Source organism: Rhopilema esculentum, chromosome 9 (genome assembly GCF_057945365.1).
Source record: "Rhopilema esculentum isolate cy_ngs chromosome 9, ASM5794536v1, whole genome shotgun sequence".
NCBI classification, from domain to species: Eukaryota; Metazoa; Cnidaria; class Scyphozoa; order Rhizostomeae; family Rhizostomatidae; genus Rhopilema; species Rhopilema esculentum.
This window is the reverse complement of record NC_142823.1, coordinates 8,605,001-8,624,764: the sequence shown is the minus strand read 5'-3', so window position 1 is coordinate 8,624,764 and position 19,764 is coordinate 8,605,001. Positions and strand designations below refer to the sequence as shown.

Sequence of the window (19,764 nt, the reverse complement as noted above, 5' to 3'; positions counted from 1 at the left end):
TACTGTAGCAGAAATGGCCAAATAAGGTCAAATACTGTAGTAGAAATGGCCGAATAATGTCAAGTACTGTAGCAGAAATGGCCAAATAATGTCAAATACTGTAGTAGAAATGGCCGAATAATGTCAAGTACTGTAGCAGAAATGGCCGAATAATATCATATACTGTAGCAGAAATGGCCAAATAAGGTCAAATACTGTAGAAGAAATGGCCGAATAATGTCAAATACTGTAGTAGAAAAGGCCGAATAATGTCAAATATTGTAATAGAAATGGCCGAATACTGTCAAATACTGTAGCAGAAATGGCCGAATAATGTCATATACTGTAGCAGAAATGGCCAAATAAGGTCAAATACTGTAGTAGAAATGGCTGAATAATGTCAAGTACTGTAGTAAAAATGGCCGAATAATGTGAAGTACTGTAGTAGAAATGGCCAAATAATGTCAAATACTGTAGTAGAAATGGCCGAATAATGTCAAGTACTGTAGCAGAAATGGCCGAATAATGTCATATACTGTAGCAGAAATGGCCAAATAATGTCAAATACTGTAGTAGAAATGGCCGAATAATGTCAAATACTGTAGTAGAAAAGGCCGAATAATGTCAAATATTGTAATAGAAATGGCCGAAACTGTCAAATACTGTAGCAGAAATGGCCGAATAATGTCATATACTGTAGCAGAAATGGCCAAATAAGGTCAAATACTGTAGTAGAAATGGCTGAATAATGTCAAGTACTGTAGTAAAAATGGCCGAATAATGTCAAGTACTGTAGTAGAAATGGCCAAATAATGTCAAATTATGTAGTAGAAATGGCCGAATAATGTCAAATGCTGTAGCAGAAATGGCCAAATAATGTCAAAGCTGTAGAAGAAATGGCCAAATAATGTCAAGTACTGTAGTAGAAATGGCCGAATAATGTCAAATGCTGTAGCAGAAATGGCCAAATAATGTCAAAACTGTAGCAGAAATGGCCGAATAATGTCAAGTACTGTAGTAGAAATGGCCAAATAATGTCAAACATTGTAATAGAAATGGCCGAATAATGTCAAATACTGTAGTAGAAAAGGCCGAATAATGTCAAATATTGTAATAGAAATGGCCGAATAATGTCAAATGCTGTAGCAGAAAAAGCCAAATAATGTCAAAGCTGTAGCAGAAATGGCCGAATAATGTCAAATATTGTAATAGAAATGGCCGAATAATGTCATATACTGTAGCAGAAATGGCCAAATAAGGTCAAATACTGTAGTAGATATGGCCGAATACTGTTAAATACTGTAGTAGAAATGACCGAATACTGTCAAATACTGTAGCAGAAATGGCCGAATAATGTCATATACTGTAGCAGAAATGGCCAAATAAGGTCAAATACTGTAGTAGATATGGCCGAAAACTGTTAAATAATGTAGTAGAAATGGCCGAATAATGTCATATACTGTAGCAGAAATGGCCAAATAAGGTCAAATACTGTAGTAGAAATGGCCGAATAATGTCAAGTACTGTAGCAGAAATGGCCAAATAATGTCAAATACTGTAGTAGAAATGGCCGAATAATGTCAAGTACTGTAGCAGAAATGGCCGAATAATATCATATACTGTAGCAGAAATGGCCAAATAAGGTCAAATACTGTAGAAGAAATGGCCGAATAATGTCAAATACTGTAGTAGAAAAGGCCGAATAATGTCAAATATTGTAATAGAAATGGCCGAATACTGTCAAATACTGTAGCAGAAATGGCCGAATAATGTCATATACTGTAGCAGAAATGGCCAAATAAAGTCAAATACTGTAGTAGAAATGGCTGAATAATGTCAAGTACTGTAGTAAAAATGGCCGAATAATGTGAAGTACTGTAGTAGAAATGGCCAAATAATGTCAAATACTGTAGTAGAAATGGCCGAATAATGTCAAGTACTGTAGCAGAAATGGCCGAATAATGTCATATACTGTAGCAGAAATGGCCAAATAATGTCAAATACTGTAGTAGAAATGGCCGAATAATGTCAAATACTGTAGTAGAAAAGGCCGAATAATGTCAAATATTGTAATAGAAATGGCCGAAACTGTCAAATACTGTAGCAGAAATGGCCGAATAATGTCATATACTGTAGCAGAAATGGCCAAATAAGGTCAAATACTGTAGTAGAAATGGCTGAATAATGTCAAGTACTGTAGTAAAAATGGCCGAATAATGTCAAGTACTGTAGTAGAAATGGCCAAATAATGTCAAATACTGTAGTAGAAATGGCCGAATAATGTCAAATGCTGTAGCAGAAATGGCCAAATAATGTCAAAGCTGTAGAAGAAATGGCCAAATAATGTCAAGTACTGTAGTAGAAATGGCCGAATAATGTCAAATGCTGTAGCAGAAATGGCCAAATAATGTCAAAACTGTAGCAGAAATGGCCGAATAATGTCAAGTACTGTAGTAGAAATGGCCAAATAATGTCAAACATTGTAATAGAAATGGCCGAATAATGTCAAATACTGTAGTAGAAAAGGCCGAATAATGTCAAATATTGTAATAGAAATGGCCGAATAATGTCAAATGCTGTAGCAGAAAAAGCCAAATAATGTCAAAGCTGTAGCAGAAATGGCCGAATAATGTCAAATATTGTAATAGAAATGGCCGAATAATGTCATATACTGTAGCAGAAATGGCAAAATAAGGTCAAATACTGTAGTAGATATGGCCGAATACTGTTAAATACTGTAGTAGAAATGGCCGAATACTGTCAAATACTGTAGCAGAAATGGCCAAATAATGTCAAATACTGTAGTAGAAATGGCCGAATAATGTCAAGTACTGTAGCAGAAATGGCCGAATAATGTCAAATACTGTAGTAGAAAAGGCCGAATAATGTCAAATATTGTAATAGAAATGGCCGAATACTGTCAAATACTGTAGCAGAAATGGCCGAATAATGTCATATACTGTAGCAGAAATGGCCAAATAAGGTCAAATACTGTAGTAGAAATGGCTGAATAATGTCAAGTACTGTAGTAAAAATGGCCGAATAATGTCAAGTACTGTAGTAGAAATGGCCGAATAATGTCAAATACTGTAGTAGAAATGGTCAAATAAGGTCAAATACTGTAGTAGAAATGGCCGAATAATGTCAAGTACTGTAGTAGAAATGGCCGAATAATGTCATATACTGTAGCAGAAATGGCCAAATAAGGTCAAATACTGTAGTAGATATGGCCGAATACTGTCAAATACTGTAGCAGAAATGGCCGAATAATGTCATATACTGTAGTAGAAATGGCCGAATAATGTCAAGTACTGTAGTAGAAATGGCCGAATACTGTCAAATACTGTAGTAGAAATGGCCGAATACTCTCAAATACTGTAGCAGAAATGGCCAAATAAGGTCAAATACTGTAGTAGAAATGGCCGAATAATGTCAAGTACTGTAGTAGAAATGGCCGAATACTGTCAAATACTGTAGTAGAAATGGCCGAATACTGTCAAATACTGTAGCAGAAATGGCCGAATAATGTCAAGTACTGTAGTAGAAATGGCCAAATAAGGTCAAATACTGTAGTAGAAATGGCCGAATACTGTCAAATACTGTAGCAGAAATGGCCGAATAATGTCATATACTGTAGTAGAAATGGCCGAATAATGTCAAGTACTGTAGCAGAAATGGCCAAATAATGTCAAATACTGTAGTAGAAATGGCCGAATAATGTCAAGTACTGTAGCAGAAATGGCCGAATAATGTCAAATACTGTAGTAGAAAAGGCCGAATAATGTCAAATATTGTAATAGAAATGGCCGAATACTGTCAAATACTGTAGCAGAAATGGCCGAATAATGTCATATACTGTAGCAGAAATGGCCAAATAAGGTCAAATACTGTAGTAGAAATGGCTGAATAATGTCAAGTACTGTAGTAAAAATGGCCGAATAATGTGAAGTACTGTAGTAGAAATGGCCAAATAATGTCAAATACTGTAGTAGAAATGGCCGAATAATGTCAAATGCTGTAGTAGAAATGGCCAAATAAGGTCAAATACTGTAGTAGAAATGGCCGAATAATGTCAAGTACTGTAGCAGAAATGGCCGAATAATGTCATATACTGTAGTAGAAATGGCCGAATAATGTCAAGTACTGTAGTAGAAATGGCCGAATAATGTCAAATACTGTAGTAGAAATGGCCAAATAAGGTCAAATACTGTAGTAGAAATGGCCGAATAATGTCAAGTACTGTAGCAGAAATGGCCGAATAATGTCATATACTGTAGTAGAAATGGCCGAATAATGTCAAATACTGTAGTAGAAATGGCCGAATAATGTCATATACTGTAGTAGAAATGGCCGAATAATGTCATATACTGTAGTAGAAATGGCCGAATAATGTCAAATACTGTAGTAGAAATGGCCGGATAATGTCAAGTACTGTAGCAGAAATGGCCGAATAATGTCATATACTGTAGTAGAAATGGCCAAATAATGTCAAGTACTGTAGTAGAAATGGCCGAATAATGTCAAATACTGTAGTAGAAATGGCCAAATAAGGTCAAATACTGTAGTAGAAATGGCCGAATAATGTCATATACTGTAGTAGAAATGGCCGAATAATGTCAAGTACTGTAGCAGAAATGGCCGAATAATGTCATATACTGTAGTAGAAATGGCCAAATAATGTCAAGTACTGTAGTAGAAATGGCCGAATAATGTCATATACTGTAGTAGAAATGGCCGAATAATGTCAAGTACTGTAGCAGAAATGGCCGAATAATGTCATATACTGTAGTAGAAATGGCCGAATAATGTCAAATACTGTAGTAGAAATGGCCGAATAATGTCAAATGCTGTAGCAGAAATGGCCAAATAATGTCAAAACTGTAGCAGAAAAAGCCAAATAATGTCAAAGCTGTAGCAGAAATGGCCGAATAATGTCAAATATTGTAATAGAAATGGCCGAATAATGTCATATACTGTAGCAGAAATGGCCAAATAAGGTCAAATACTGTAGTAGATATGGCCGAATACTGTTAAATACTGTAGTAGAAATGGCCGAATACTGTCAAATACTGTAGCAGAAATGGCCGAATAATGTCATATACTGTAGTAGAAATGGCCGAATAATGTCAAGTACTGTAGCAGAAATGGCCAAATAATGTCAAATACTGTAGTAGAAATGGCCGAATAATGTCAAATGCTGTAGCAGAAATGGCCGAATACTGTCAAATACTGTAGTAGAAAAGGCCGAATAATGTCAAATATTGTAATAGAAATGGCCAAATACTGTCAAATACTGTAGCAGAAATGGCCGAATAATGTCAAGTACTGTAGTAGAAATGGCCGAATAATGTCGAGTACTGTAGCAGAAATGGCCGAATAATGTCATATACTGTAGTAGAAATGGCCGAATAATGTCAAGTACTGTAGCAGAAATGGCCGAATAATGTCAAATATTGTAATAGAAATGGCCGAATACTGTCAAATACTGTAGCAGAAATGGCCGAATAATGTCATATACTGTAGCAGAAATGGCCAAATAAGGTCAAATACTGTAGTAGAAATGGCTGAATAATGTCAAGTACTGTAGTAAAAATGGCCGAATAATGTCAAATACTGTAGTAGAAATGGCCGAATAATGTCAAATACTGTAGTAGAAATGGCCAAATAAGGTCAAATACTGTAGTAGAAATGGCCGAATAATGTCAAGTACTGTAGTAGAAATGGCCGAATAATGTCATATACTGTAGCAGAAATGGCCGAATAATGTCAAATACTGTAGTAGAAAAGGCCGAATAATGTCAAATATTGTAGTAGAAAAGGCCGAATACTGTCAAATACTGTAGTAGAAAAGGCCGAATACTGTCAAATACTGTAGCAGAAATGGCCAAATTAGGTCAAATACTGTAGTAGATATGGCCGAATACTGTTAAATACTGTAGTAGAAATGGCCGAATACTGTCAAATACTGTAGCAGAAATGGCCGAATAATGTCATATACTGTAGTAGAAATGGCCGAATAATGTCAAGTACTGTAGCAGAAATGGCCGAATAATGTCAAATACTGTAGTAGAAAAGGTCGAATAATGTCAAATATTGTAATAGAAATGGCCGAATACTGTCAAATACTGTAGCAGAAATGGCCAAATAAGGTCAAATACTGTAGTAGATATGGCCGAATACTGTTAAATACTGTAGTAGAAATGGCCGAATACTGTCAAATACTGTAGCAGAAATGGCAGAATAATGTCAAATACTGTAGTAGAAATGGCCGAATAATGTCAAGTACTGTAGCAGAAATGGCCGAATAATGTCAAATACTGTAGTAGAAAAGGTCGAATAATGTCAAATATTGTAATAGAAATGGCCGAATACTGTCAAATACTGTAGCAGAAATGGCCGAATAATGTCATATACTGTAGCAGAAATGGCCAAATAAGGTCAAATACTGTAGTAGAAATGGCTGAATAATGTCAAGTACTGTAGTAAAAATGGCCGAATAATGTCAAGTACTGTAGTAGAAATGGCCGAATAATGTCAAATACTGTAGTAGAAATGGCCAAATAAGGTCAAATACTGTAGTAGAAATGGCCGAATAATGTCAAGTACTGTAGCAGAAATGGCCAAATAATGTCAAATACTGTAGTAGAAATGGCCGAATAATGTCAAATACTGTAGTAGAAAAGGCCGAATAATGTCAAATATTGTAATAGAAATGGCCGAATACTGTCAAATACTGTAGCAGAAATGGCCGAATAATGTCATATACTGTAGTAGAAATGGCCAAATAAGGTCAAATACTGTAGTAGAAATGGCCAAATAATGTCAAATACTGTAGTAGAAATGGCTGAATAATGTCAAGTACTGTAGTAAAAATGGCCGAATAATGTCAAATACTGTAGTAGAAATGGCCAAATAAGGTCAAATACTGTAGTAGAAATGGCCGAATAATGTCAAGTACTGTAGCAGAAATGGCCAAATAATGTCAAATACTGTAGTAGAAATGGCCGAATAATGTCAAATACTGTAGTAGAAAAGGCCGAATAATGTCAAATATTGTAATAGAAATGGCCGAATACTGTCAAATACTGTAGCAGAAATGGCCGAATATTGTCATATACTGTAGTAGAAATGGCCAAATAAGGTCAAATACTGTAGTAGAAATGGCCGAATAATGTCAAATACTGTAGTAGAAAAGGCCGAATAATGTCAAATATTGTAATAGAAATGGCCGAATACTGTCAAATACTGTAGCAGAAATGGCCGAATAATGTCATATACTGTAGCAGAAATGGCCAAATAAGGTCAAATACTGTAGTAGAAATGGCTGAATAATGTCAAGTACTGTAGTAAAAATGGCCGAATAATGTCAAATACTGTAGTAGAAATGGCCGAATAATGTCAAATACTGTAGTAGAAATGGCCAAATAAGGTCAAATACTGTAGTAGAAATGGCCGAATAATGTCAAGTACTGTAGTAGAAATGGCCGAATAATGTCATATACTGTAGCAGAAATGGCCGAATAATGTCAAATACTGTAGTAGAAAAGGCCGAATAATGTCAAATATTGTAGTAGAAAAGGCCGAATACTGTCAAATACTGTAGTAGAAAAGGCCGAATACTGTCAAATACTGTAGCAGAAATGGCCAAATAAGGTCAAATACTGTAGTAGATATGGCCGAATACTGTTAAATACTGTAGTAGAAATGGCCGAATACTGTCAAATACTGTAGCAGAAATGGCCGAATAATGTCATATACTGTAGTAGAAATGGCCGAATAATGTCAAGTACTGTAGCAGAAATGGCCAAATAATGTCAAATACTGTAGTAGAAATGGCCGAATAATGTCAAGTACTGTAGCAGAAATGGCCGAATAATGTCAAATACTGTAGTAGAAAAGGTCGAATAATGTCAAATATTGTAATAGAAATGGCCGAATACTGTCAAATACTGTAGCAGAAATGGCCGAATAATGTCATATACTGTAGCAGAAATGGCCAAATAAGGTCAAATACTGTAGTAGAAATGGCTGAATAATGTCAAGTACTGTAGTAAAAATGGCCGAATAATGTCAAGTACTGTAGTAGAAATGGCCGAATAATGTCAAATACTGTAGTAGAAATGGCCGAATAATGTCAAGTACTGTAGTAAAAATGGCCGAATAATGTCAAATACTGTAGTAGAAATGGCCGAATAATGTCAAGTACTGTAGCAGAAATGGCCAAATAAGGTCAAATACTGTAGTAGAAATGGCCGAATAATGTCAAGTACTGTAGTAAAAATGGCCGAATAATGTCAAATACTGTAGTAGAAATGGCCGAATAATGTCAAGTACTGTAGCAGAAATGGCCAAATAATGTCAAATACTGTAGTAGAAATGGCCGAATAATGTCAAGTACTGTAGCAGAAATAGCCGAATAATGTCAAGTACTGTAGTAGAAATGGCCGAATAATGTCAAATACTGTAGTAGAAATGGCCGAATAATGTCAAGTACTGTAGTAGAAATGGCCGAATAATGTCAAATACTGTAGTAGAAATGGCCGAATAATGTCAAATACTGTAGTAGAAATGGCCGAATAATGTCAAGTACTGTAGCAGAAATGGCCGAATAATGTCAAATACTGTAGTAGAAAAGGCCGAATAATGTCAAATATTGTAATAGAAATGGCCGAATACTGTCAAATACTGTAGCAGAAATGGCCGAATAATGTCATATACTGTAGCAGAAATGGCCAAATAAGGTCAAATACTGTAGTAGAAATGGCCGAATAATGTCATATACTGTAGTAAAAATGGCCGAATAATGTCAAATACTGTAGCAGAAATGGCCGAATAATGTCATATACTGTAGCAGAAATGGCCGAATAATGTCAAATATTGTAGTAGATATGGCCGAATACTGTCAAATACTGTAGTAGAAAAGGCCGAATAATGTCAAATATTGTAATAGAAATGGCCAAATAATGTCAAATACTGTAGTAGAAATGGCCGAATAATGTCATATACTGTAGTAAAAATGGCCGAATACTGTTAAATACTGTAGTAGAAATGGCCGAATAATGTCAAGTACTGTAGCAGAAATGGCCAAATAATGTCAAATACTGTAGTAGAAATGGCCGAATAATGTCAAGTACTGTAGTAGAAAAGGCCGAATAATGTCAAATATTGTAATAGAAATGGCCGAATACTGTCAAATACTGTAGCAGAAATGGCCGAATAATGTCATATACTGTAGCAGAAATGGCCAAATAAGGTCAAATACTGTAGTAGAAATGGCTGAATAATGTCAATTACTGTAGTAAAAATGGCCGAATAATGTCAAGTACTGTAGTAGAAATGGCCAAATAATGTCAAATACTGTAGTAGAAATGGCCGAATAATGTCAAATGCTGTAGCAGAAATGGCCAAATAATGTCAAAGCTGTAGAAGAAATGGCCAAATAATGTCAAGTACTGTAGTAGAAAGGGCCGAATAATGTCAAATGCTGTAGCAGAAATGGCCAAATAATGTCAAAACTGTAGCAGAAATGGCCGAATAATGTCAAGTACTGTAGTAGAAATGGCCAAATAATGTCAAATACTGTAGTAGAAATGGCCGAATAATGTCAAGTACTGTAGTAGAAAAGGCCGAATAATGTCAAATATTGTAATAGAAATGGCCGAATACTGTCAAATACTGTAGCAGAAATGGCCGAATAATGTCATATACTGTAGCAGAAATGGCCAAATAAGGTCAAATACTGTAGTAGAAATGGCTGAATAATGTCAAGTACTGTAGTAAAAATGGCCGAATAATGTCAAGTACTGTAGTAGAAATGGCCAAATAATGTCAAATACTGTAGTAGAAATGGCCGAATAATGTCAAATGCTGTAGCAGAAATGGCCAAATAATGTCAAAGCTGTAGAAGAAATGGCCAAATAATGTCAAGTATTGTAGTAGAAAGGGCCGAATAATGTCAAATGCTGTAGCAGAAATGGCCAAATAATGTCAAAACTGTAGCAGAAATGGCCGAATAATGTCAAATACTGTAGTAGAAATGGCCAAATAATGTCAAATATTGTAGTAGAAAAGGCCGAATAATGTCAAATATTGTAATAGAAATGGCCGAATAATGTCAAATGCTGTAGCAGAAATGGCCAAATAATGTCAAAGCTGTAGCAGAAATGGCCGAATAATGTCAAGTACTGTAGTAGAAATGGCCGAATAATGTCAAATACTGTAGTAGAAAAGGCCGAATAATGTCAAATATTGTAATAGAAATGGCCGAATAATGTCAAATATTGTAGTAAAAATGGCCGAATACTGTTAAATACTGTAGTAGAAATGGCCGAATAATGTCAAGTACTGTAGCAGAAATGGCCAAATAATGTCAAATACTGTAGTAGAAATGGCCGAATAATGTCAAGTACTGTAGTAGAAAAGGCCGAATAATGTCAAATATTGTAATAGAAATGGCCGAATACTGTCAAATACTGTAGCAGAAATGGCCGAATAATGTCAAATACTGTAGCAGAAATGGCCAAATAAGGTCAAATACTGTAGTAGAAATGGCTGAATAATGTCAAGTACTGTAGTAAAAATGGCCGAATAATGTCAAGTACTGTAGTAGAAATGGCCAAATAATGTCAAATACTGTAGTAGAAATGGCCGAATAATGTCAAATGCTGTAGCAGAAATGGCCAAATAATGTCAAAGCTGTAGAAGAAATGGCCAAATAATGTCAAGTACTGTAGTAGAAAGGGCCGAATAATGTCAAATGCTGTAGCAGAAATGGCCAAATAATGTCAAAACTGTAGCAGAAATGGCCGAATAATGTCAAGTACTGTAGTAGAAATGGCCAAATAATGTCAAATACTGTAGTAGAAATGGCCGAATAATGTCAAGTACTGTAGTAGAAAAGGCCGAATAATGTCAAATATTGTAATAGAAATGGCCGAATACTGTCAAATACTGTAGCAGAAATGGCCGAATAATGTCATATACTGTAGCAGAAATGGCCAAATAAGGTCAAATACTGTAGTAGAAATGGCTGAATAATGTCAAGTACTGTAGTAAAAATGGCCGAATAATGTCAAGTACTGTAGTAGAAATGGCCAAATAATGTCAAATACTGTAGTAGAAATGGCCGAATAATGTCAAATGCTGTAGCAGAAATGGCCAAATAATGTCAAAGCTGTAGAAGAAATGGCCAAATAATGTCAAGTATTGTAGTAGAAAGGGCCGAATAATGTCAAATGCTGTAGCAGAAATGGCCAAATAATGTCAAAACTGTAGCAGAAATGGCCGAATAATGTCAAATACTGTAGTAGAAATGGCCAAATAATGTCAAATATTGTAGTAGAAAAGGCCGAATAATGTCAAATATTGTAATAGAAATGGCCGAATAATGTCAAATGCTGTAGCAGAAATGGCCAAATAATGTCAAAGCTGTAGCAGAAATGGCCGAATAATGTCAAGTACTGTAGTAGAAATGGCCGAATAATGTCAAATACTGTAGTAGAAAAGGCCGAATAATGTCAAATATTGTAATAGAAATGGCCGAATAATGTCAAATATTGTAGTAGAAATGGCCGAATAATGTCAAATACTGTAGTAGAAATGGCTGAATAATGTCAAGTACTGTAGTAGAAATGGCTGAATAATGTCAAGTACTGTAGTAAAAATGGCCGAATAATGTCAAATGCTGTAGTAGAAATGGCTGAATAATGTCAAGTACTGTAGTAAAAATGGCCGAATAATGTCAAGTACTGTAGTAGAAATGGCCAAATAATGTCAAATACTGTAGTAGAAATGGCCGAATAATGTCAAATGCTGTAGCAGAAATGGCCAAATAATGTCAAAGCTGTAGAAGAAATGGCCAAATAATGTCAAGTACTGTAGTAGAAAGGGCCGAATAATGTCAAATGCTGTAGCAGAAATGGCCAAATAATGTCAAAACTGTAGCAGAAATGGCCGAATAATGTCAAGTACTGTAGTAGAAATGGCCAAATAATGTCAAATATTGTAGTAGAAAAGGCCGAATAATGTCAAATATTGTAATAGAAATGGCCGAATAATGTCAAATGCTGTAGCAGAAATGGCCAAATAATGTCAAAGCTGTAGCAGAAATGGCCGAATAATGTCAAGTACTGTAGTAGAAATGGCCGAATAATGTCAAATGCTGTAGTAGAAATGGCTGAATAATGTCAAGTACTGTAGTAAAAATGGCCGAATAATGTCAAGTACTGTAGTACAAATGGCCAAATAATGTCAAATACTGTAGTAGAAATGGCCGAATAATGTCAAATGCTGTAGCAGAAATGGCCAAATAATGTCAAAGCTGTAGAAGAAATGGCCAAATAATGTCAAGTACTGTAGTAGAAAGGGCCGAATAATGTCAAATGCTGTAGCAGAAATGGCCAAATAATGTCAAAACTGTAGCAGAAATGGCCGAATAATGTCAAGTACTGTAGTAGAAATGGCCAAATAATGTCAAATATTGTAGTAGAAAAGGCCGAATAATGTCAAATATTGTAATAGAAATGGCCGAATAATGTCAAATGCTGTAGCAGAAATGGCCAAATAATGTCAAAGCTGTAGCAGAAATGGCCGAATAATGTCAAGTACTGTAGTAGAAATGGCCGAATAATGTCAAATACTGTAGTAGAAAAGGCCGAATAATGTCAAATATTGTAATAGAAATGGCCGAATAATGTCAAATGCTGTAGCAGAAAAAGCCAAATAATGTCAAAGCTGTAGCAGAAATGGCCGAATAATGTCAAATATTGTAATAGAAATGGCCGAATAATGTCATATACTGTAGCAGAATGGCCAAATAAGGTCAAATACTGTAATAGAAATGGCCGAGTAATGTCAAATGCTGTAGCAGAAATGGCCGAATAATGTAAAGTACTGTAGTAGAAATGGCCAAATACTGTTAAATACTGTAGTAGAAATGGCCGAATACTGTCAAATACTGTAGCAGAAATGGCCGAATAATGTCATATACTGTCGTGAAAATTGCCATATAATGTCAAATAGTTTTGAAAATTTCAAAAAGAAGTCTAGAGTTCTAAAACCTTTTGTCAGCTAAGATCGTTCAAATGCGACCTACTGCCATGAAAATAAAATGATATTGCCGCGACTTTCTAATTCTTTAACTTGCTTTTTGCTGTTGAATGCTATCATATAGATAATAGTAAAGAGAAAGTATGTCTGGAGATAAGAGCAATCAAGGCACAAAATCAACAACTTGTCCCTAAATCTCTTCCCAATCCAGTGGAAAACCGAAAATAGAATAACTTAATTATTCTAATTAGAATACCGTTATAGTGAACTTATAATACGTCATTTTATTTGCACTTAATCAGCCATATACTCAGCCACATATTTGCACTTACGCACAACAGCTTTTATTCCTATTGTATTTACATTCGCTTTGTAGCCTAGCTTTTCTATTCGCTTTGTTTTAGTTAATCCCCTATAATGAGCTGTTTTATTATAGTTGTGTAGATAGTAAAAATGATTAATCGAGTTCTAGTACAGAGAAAAACAAGTCGTCTCAACTCTTCGTATCTGCACACACCTAGGTGAGAAGTTATATATATATAAACTAACACAAAATTTAGTTAGTAAAAGAAACAACAACGCTTTTACTAAATTGGTGACCACGCTTTTTATTTGATTTGCCCTTGTCAAATTGCCTACATTTTCGTGCCGTTCCTTTCGTGTCCTCGCTATTTGATAGGCCACATTTTTCATAAAGCTCAATCTTAACAATGAATGACGAAACACCAACTGCCAGCACCTCAACAGGTTCGCTTACTTTCTCTGCTCCAGTCGCTGCTGTGAGCGTAAAACTCCCTCCGTTTTGGCCGACTGATCCCGTTGTCTGGTTTGCACAGGTGGAAGCACAATTTTTAACACGCAATATCACATCTCAAGTCACGAAATATGCCTACGTGGTGGCTTCACTGCAACCTGAAATTGCACAAGAGGTACGCGACCTGCTTGTCAATCCTCCTACAGCAGAGCCGTACGATCAACTCAAAGCAGAACTGATTAAGCGCACATCAGCTTCTGAGCAAAAACGTTTTCACCAGCTTTTGACTTCAGAAGAACTTGGTGATAGAAAGCCCTCACAACTTCTCCGCAAAATGCGACAACTTCTTGGTGACAATCGTTTAGAAGACAGCCTGTTGCGAAAAATATTTCTAAATCGGCTGCCTATCAACGCTCAGCTAATTTTAGCCTCTACTCCCGAATCAGTTTCCACTGACAATCTAGCAACACTTGCTGATAAAATAATGGAAGTGGCTACTCCTGCACCCCCTGTTGCTGCTTTTGCTGCCTCCAACACAACACCACCAAGCGAAGTTGCCGAACTCCGTCAGCAAATAAGCACCTTATCTGCACAAGTACAAGCTCTGACCAACCGTTATACTTCACAACCTCGTTCTGGTCCACGTGGTCGCAGTCCCACTCCATCACGCTCTCCATATCGTCGAAATTCAAGCACTGAACGTCACGCAAGTTCTCAATGTTGGTATCACTGGCGTTTTGGTTCTGCTGCCCGCAAATGCAATCCACCATGCTCCTTCACATTCAAGCCTTCTGCATCTCAGCAACAGGAAAACTTCCCCGCCAGCGGCTAGAGGCGACAAGTCTTCCTGGCACCCTACACCAAAGTCGCCTATTCTATGTCACAGACCGTCCTACTGGCACACGTTTTCTTGTCGACACAGGCGCTGACGTAAGTGTTCTTCCTCCTTCACGCTCTGAAAAGCAACATCCTTCTTCTATCACCCTCCAAGCTGTCAACAAATCTCCAATCTCAACATATGGTGAAAAATCCTTGGCTTTGGATTTAGGACTTCGCCGTAATTTTCAATGGATTTTTCTTATTGCTGACGTCCCAATTGCTATTATTGGTGCTGATTTTCTTGCCCACTTTGGCTTGAAAGTGGATGTGCGCCAACGTAAATTAATTGATACGACAACTACCTTATCTGTAAATGGTATCAAATCAACACACTCTTCACCAAGGCCAATGTTTGCTCTTCCAGACACAACTTCTCCATACCAAGCCCTTCTCAAGAAGTTCCCTGCACTGGCCCGTCCATGTTATAAAGAATCTGCTGTCAAACACACTGTTACCCATCATATTCGAACCAACGGTCCACCTGTTTACTGCCGGCCACGACGCCTCGCACCAGATCGTTTAGCTGTCGCCAAAGCCGAGTTTGACCACATGCTACAATTGGGCATCATTCGCCCTTCGGAAAGTAGTTGGTCGTCTCCACTCCACATGGTCCCTAAACCTACACCTGGCGACTGGCGTCCTTGCGGTGATTACAGAGCCCTCAACAAAGTAACAGTACCAGATCGATACCCAATCCCATATATTCAGGATTTCTCTGCAACGCTGCATGGTGCCACTATATTTTCAAAGATTGATCTCGTCCGTGCCTACCATCAAATTCCAGTGGATCCCAATGATGTGCCAAAGACTGCCATCAGTACCCCTTTTGGATTGTTTGAGTTTGTCAGAATGCCTTTTGGTCTTCGCAATGCCGCACAAACATTTCAACGGTTCATGGATGAAGTACTTCGCGGATTTGATTTCGTCTACGCATACATTGATGACCTACTCATTGCCAGCTCTACTGAATCGGAACATTTACACCATTTAGAACTTGTTTTCACACGCCTTTCCGAATACGGTATAGTCATAAATCCTGCTAAATGTGTTTTCGGTGCTCTGTCCATCGACTTCCTAGGACACAAAATCTCTGCTGGTGGTATTTATCCTTTGCCTGACAAAATCAAAGCCATCAAAGATTTTCCACCTCCAACTTCTCTTCGTAAACTTCGAGAATTCCTTGGTTTTATCAACTTTTACCGACGCTTCATTCCTCAGTGTGCCACGATTCTACAGCCACTCACAGACCTCCTGTCTCCCAAAAACAGTAATCACGACCATTTTCCTCTCAAGGGTGATGCTGCATCTGCTTTTACAGCAATTAAAACAGCCTTAGCTAATGCTACGCTTTTGGTACACCCCTCTTCAACTGCTCCATACTGCTTAATGGTTGATGCGTCAAATTCTGCAGTTGGTGGTGTTCTTCAACAACACATTGACGGCATCTGGAAACCAATTGCCTTTTTCTCCAAACGTCTACAGCCGGCAGAAATCAAGTATAGTACTTTTGGTCGTGAACTATTGGCTGTTTATCTGTCCATCCGTCATTTTCGCCACAATTTGGAAGGCCGCCGTTTCTACGTGTTAACAGACCACAAACCGCTTACCCACGCTTTATCTGCTACGCCTGACCGTTATTCTCCTCGCGAGACTAGACACTTGGATTACATTTCCCAGTTCACTTCAGATATTCGTCATATACATGGCAGTGCAAATGTTGTTGCTGACACCCTATCTAGGACGGATATAAACATTCTTCAAAGATCCTCACCTCTTGACTTTGTACTTCTTGCCAAAGCTCAACAAAACGACCCTGATTTGTCTCTTGTACAGTCTTCTTCACTACGCCTCAAGGAATTTCCTCTACAATCTTCAACAGGCACCATTCTCTGTGACATCTCAACTGGCCACCCACGACCATATATTCCTTTGTGTTATCGTCGCCTCATTTTCGACCAGTTGCATTCCATGTCCCACCCTGGAATTCGAGCTACACAACATCTTATCACTCAGCGATATGTTTGGCCAGGCATAAATAAGGATATTCGCAACTGGACTCGATCCTGTGTACCGTGCCAAAAGTCGAAAGTTACTCGCCACACTGTTTCACCCCTTGGCACTTTCTCTACACCAGATGTTCGTTTCGACCACATACATATTGACATAGTTGGACCTCTTCCACCATCTCAAGGTTTCAAATATCTTTTGAAATGCATCGATCGTTTCACACGATGGCCTGAGGCCATTCCACTTGCTGACATTACAGCTGAAACTGTCGCCCGTTCTTTCGTCACACGTTGGATTTCTGTTTTCGGTGTCCCTTCAACCATCACAACTGATCGCGGGGCTCAGTTCGAATCTGCTCTTTTTGCGTCACTGACGTCGATTCTTGGAATCAAACGGATCCACACAACAGCCTATCATCCTTCTGCAAATGGCATGGTTGAACGCCTCCATCGTCAACTCAAGAGCTCAATAAAGGCATCATCTGATCCATCACGTTGGTGTGAAAGTCTGCCACTAATTCTTCTCAGCCTCCGGACACTTCTGAAACCAGATCTTGACTGCACTCCTGCACAACTAGTGTACGGTTGTAACCTACGTCTTCCTGGCGATTTCTTTACCTCTTCTCAAGAGTCCTCTGTTTTAGACCCTACAATTTATGCACAACGTCTTCAATCTACTATGCAAAGTCTTCGGCCTACACCACCTCGCAAACAGGATACCAAGTTTCATCTTCCGTCAGCCTTAGCAACTTGTAAGTTTGTCTTTGTGCGTCATGATGCCATTCGCAAGCCACTTCAGCCACCATACGATGGGCCTTACAAAGTGCTTCAACGTCAAGACAAGCATTTCGTTCTAGAGATTGCTGGTTCACATAAAACAATCAGCATTGATCGCCTCAAAGTGGCCCACTTGGATTCTGATTGTGACTCTTACATGTCAACAGAAAACCAACTCTTCCCAGTGATTGACAACACACCAGTTTCTTCTAGTCACCAATGCACGACACGTTCAGGGCGCAAAGTTCATTTTCCGGATCGCTTTGGTTTCTGAAGCCCCCATATTGCAAACTTATATCGACTGTTTCGCTCCTCTTACATTCTAGAGGGGGGGCTCTTATAGTGAACTTATAATACGTCATTTTATTTGCACTTAATCAGCCATATACTCAGCCACATATTTGCACTTACGCACAACAGCTTTTATTCCTATTGTATTTACATTCGCTTTGTAGCCTAGCTTTTCTATTCGCTTTGTTTTAGTTAATCCCCTATAATGAGCTGTTTTATTATAGTTGTGTAGATAGTAAAAATGATTAATCGAGTTCTAGTACAGAGAAAAACAAGTCGTCTCAACTCTTCGTATCTGCACACACCTAGGTGAGAAGTTATATATATATAAACTAACACAAAATTTAGTTAGTAAAAGAAACAACAACGCTTTTACTAAATTGGTGACCACGCTTTTTATTTGATTTGCCCTTGTCAAATTGCCTACATTTTCGTGCCGTTCCTTTCGTGTCCTCGCTATTTGATAGGCCACATTTTTCATAAAGCTCAATCTTAACAATGAATGACGAAACACCAACTGCCAGCACCTCAACAGGTTCGCTTACTTTCTCTGCTCCAGTCGCTGCTGTGAGCGTAAAACTCCCTCCGTTTTGGCCGACTGATCCCGTTGTCTGGTTTGCACAGGTGGAAGCACAATTTTTAACACGCAATATCACATCTCAAGTCACGAAATATGCCTACGTGGTGGCTTCACTGCAACCTGAAATTGCACAAGAGGTACGCGACCTGCTTGTCAATCCTCCTACAGCAGAGCCGTACGATCAACTCAAAGCAGAACTGATTAAGCGCACATCAGCTTCTGAGCAAAAACGTTTTCACCAGCTTTTGACTTCAGAAGAACTTGGTGATAGAAAGCCCTCACAACTTCTCCGCAAAATGCGACAACTTCTTGGTGACAATCGTTTAGAAGACAGCCTGTTGCGAAAAATATTTCTAAATCGGCTGCCTATCAACGCTCAGCTAATTTTAGCCTCTACTCCCGAATCAGTTTCCACTGACAATCTAGCAACACTTGCTGATAAAATAATGGAAGTGGCTACTCCTGCACCCCCTGTTGCTGCTTTTGCTGCCTCCAACACAACACCACCAAGCGACCGTCACTAATCTAAACCTATGTGAAATGTACCAAATACTTTTTCATACAGAATGAAATAATCTGCCTGTCATATGCTTCTCCTGAGTTGCAGTTCAAGTTAAATTTTGAACTTTCAAAAGATGCATTCCTTTTTGAAATGCCTAAATGAAAAAGGCTATATCAAACTCTAAAGCTACAACTCTGGCACTTATTGGAAGCCAAAGTGTGTTTTGTCGTTTTGTCGGTCAGTCCTGTGCAAATAAAGACATGTTGACCTCTTCTATTGTACAATATAGCTGCTGTTTGCCGATACTAATCATTTCCTTCGGCCAACGCAAACCCGAGGCAGCTGAATTTACGTGGTTCAAAAAAGACGTCACTGCTTGGATCCAGGCAATTCATTATTTCTCTCCAGTTTCTCTCTAGCAAATTAACTACTGCTCGTCAGCATTAATTAAAGAGCACTAAAACTGCATTCAAACTGCACATGTTAAAATTTGAAGATTAGACAAGCTGAGAGCAACAGTAAATGCTATGTGGTAACAAATAAGCAAGCAGAAAGACAAAGCAACTGTCGAACCAATCCTCTTAGAGAGTAAGCAAATTTACATCTGTATTGTGATGAAGTTTGCAATGCCATCTTCCATAAATCATAGAATATCTATCACCTATCGGCTAAACATATCACTTACGGAATAAAACTAAAAATGGTACAGCAGAAGAAATACTGTACTAATTTCATCTATATTTTGAAAATTCATTGACCCTTTTCTAAGTCTTGGAATTTTGTTGTTGTTGATTTTGATGCTATGAATGAAAAGTTATAAAATGCAGTGATTCAGCCTGAGGGTTGTAGAAAGATGAATCTTTAGGAAACAAAAAAGTACACAAAAAATGGAAAAACAAATGATACATACGTGGTTCAGGGCAAGGATGTATGTTACAAGATCGATAAG

The 19,764-nt window shown here is 37.7% G+C and overlaps 1 protein-coding gene across 1 annotated transcript in view; it reads right to left on the bottom strand.

The window, feature by feature from the left end:
* Positions 1–19,764, bottom strand: part of LOC135688984 (uncharacterized) — a 65,286-nt gene that overhangs the window by 33,383 nt on the left and 12,139 nt on the right. Inside the window, exon 3 of the mRNA XM_065206066.2 lies at positions 19,726–19,764. This exon is cut by the window's right edge and continues 141 nt beyond it. Coding sequence (XP_065062138.2) covers positions 19,726–19,764 — 39 coding nt within the window. The remainder of the gene's footprint in view (positions 1–19,725) is intronic.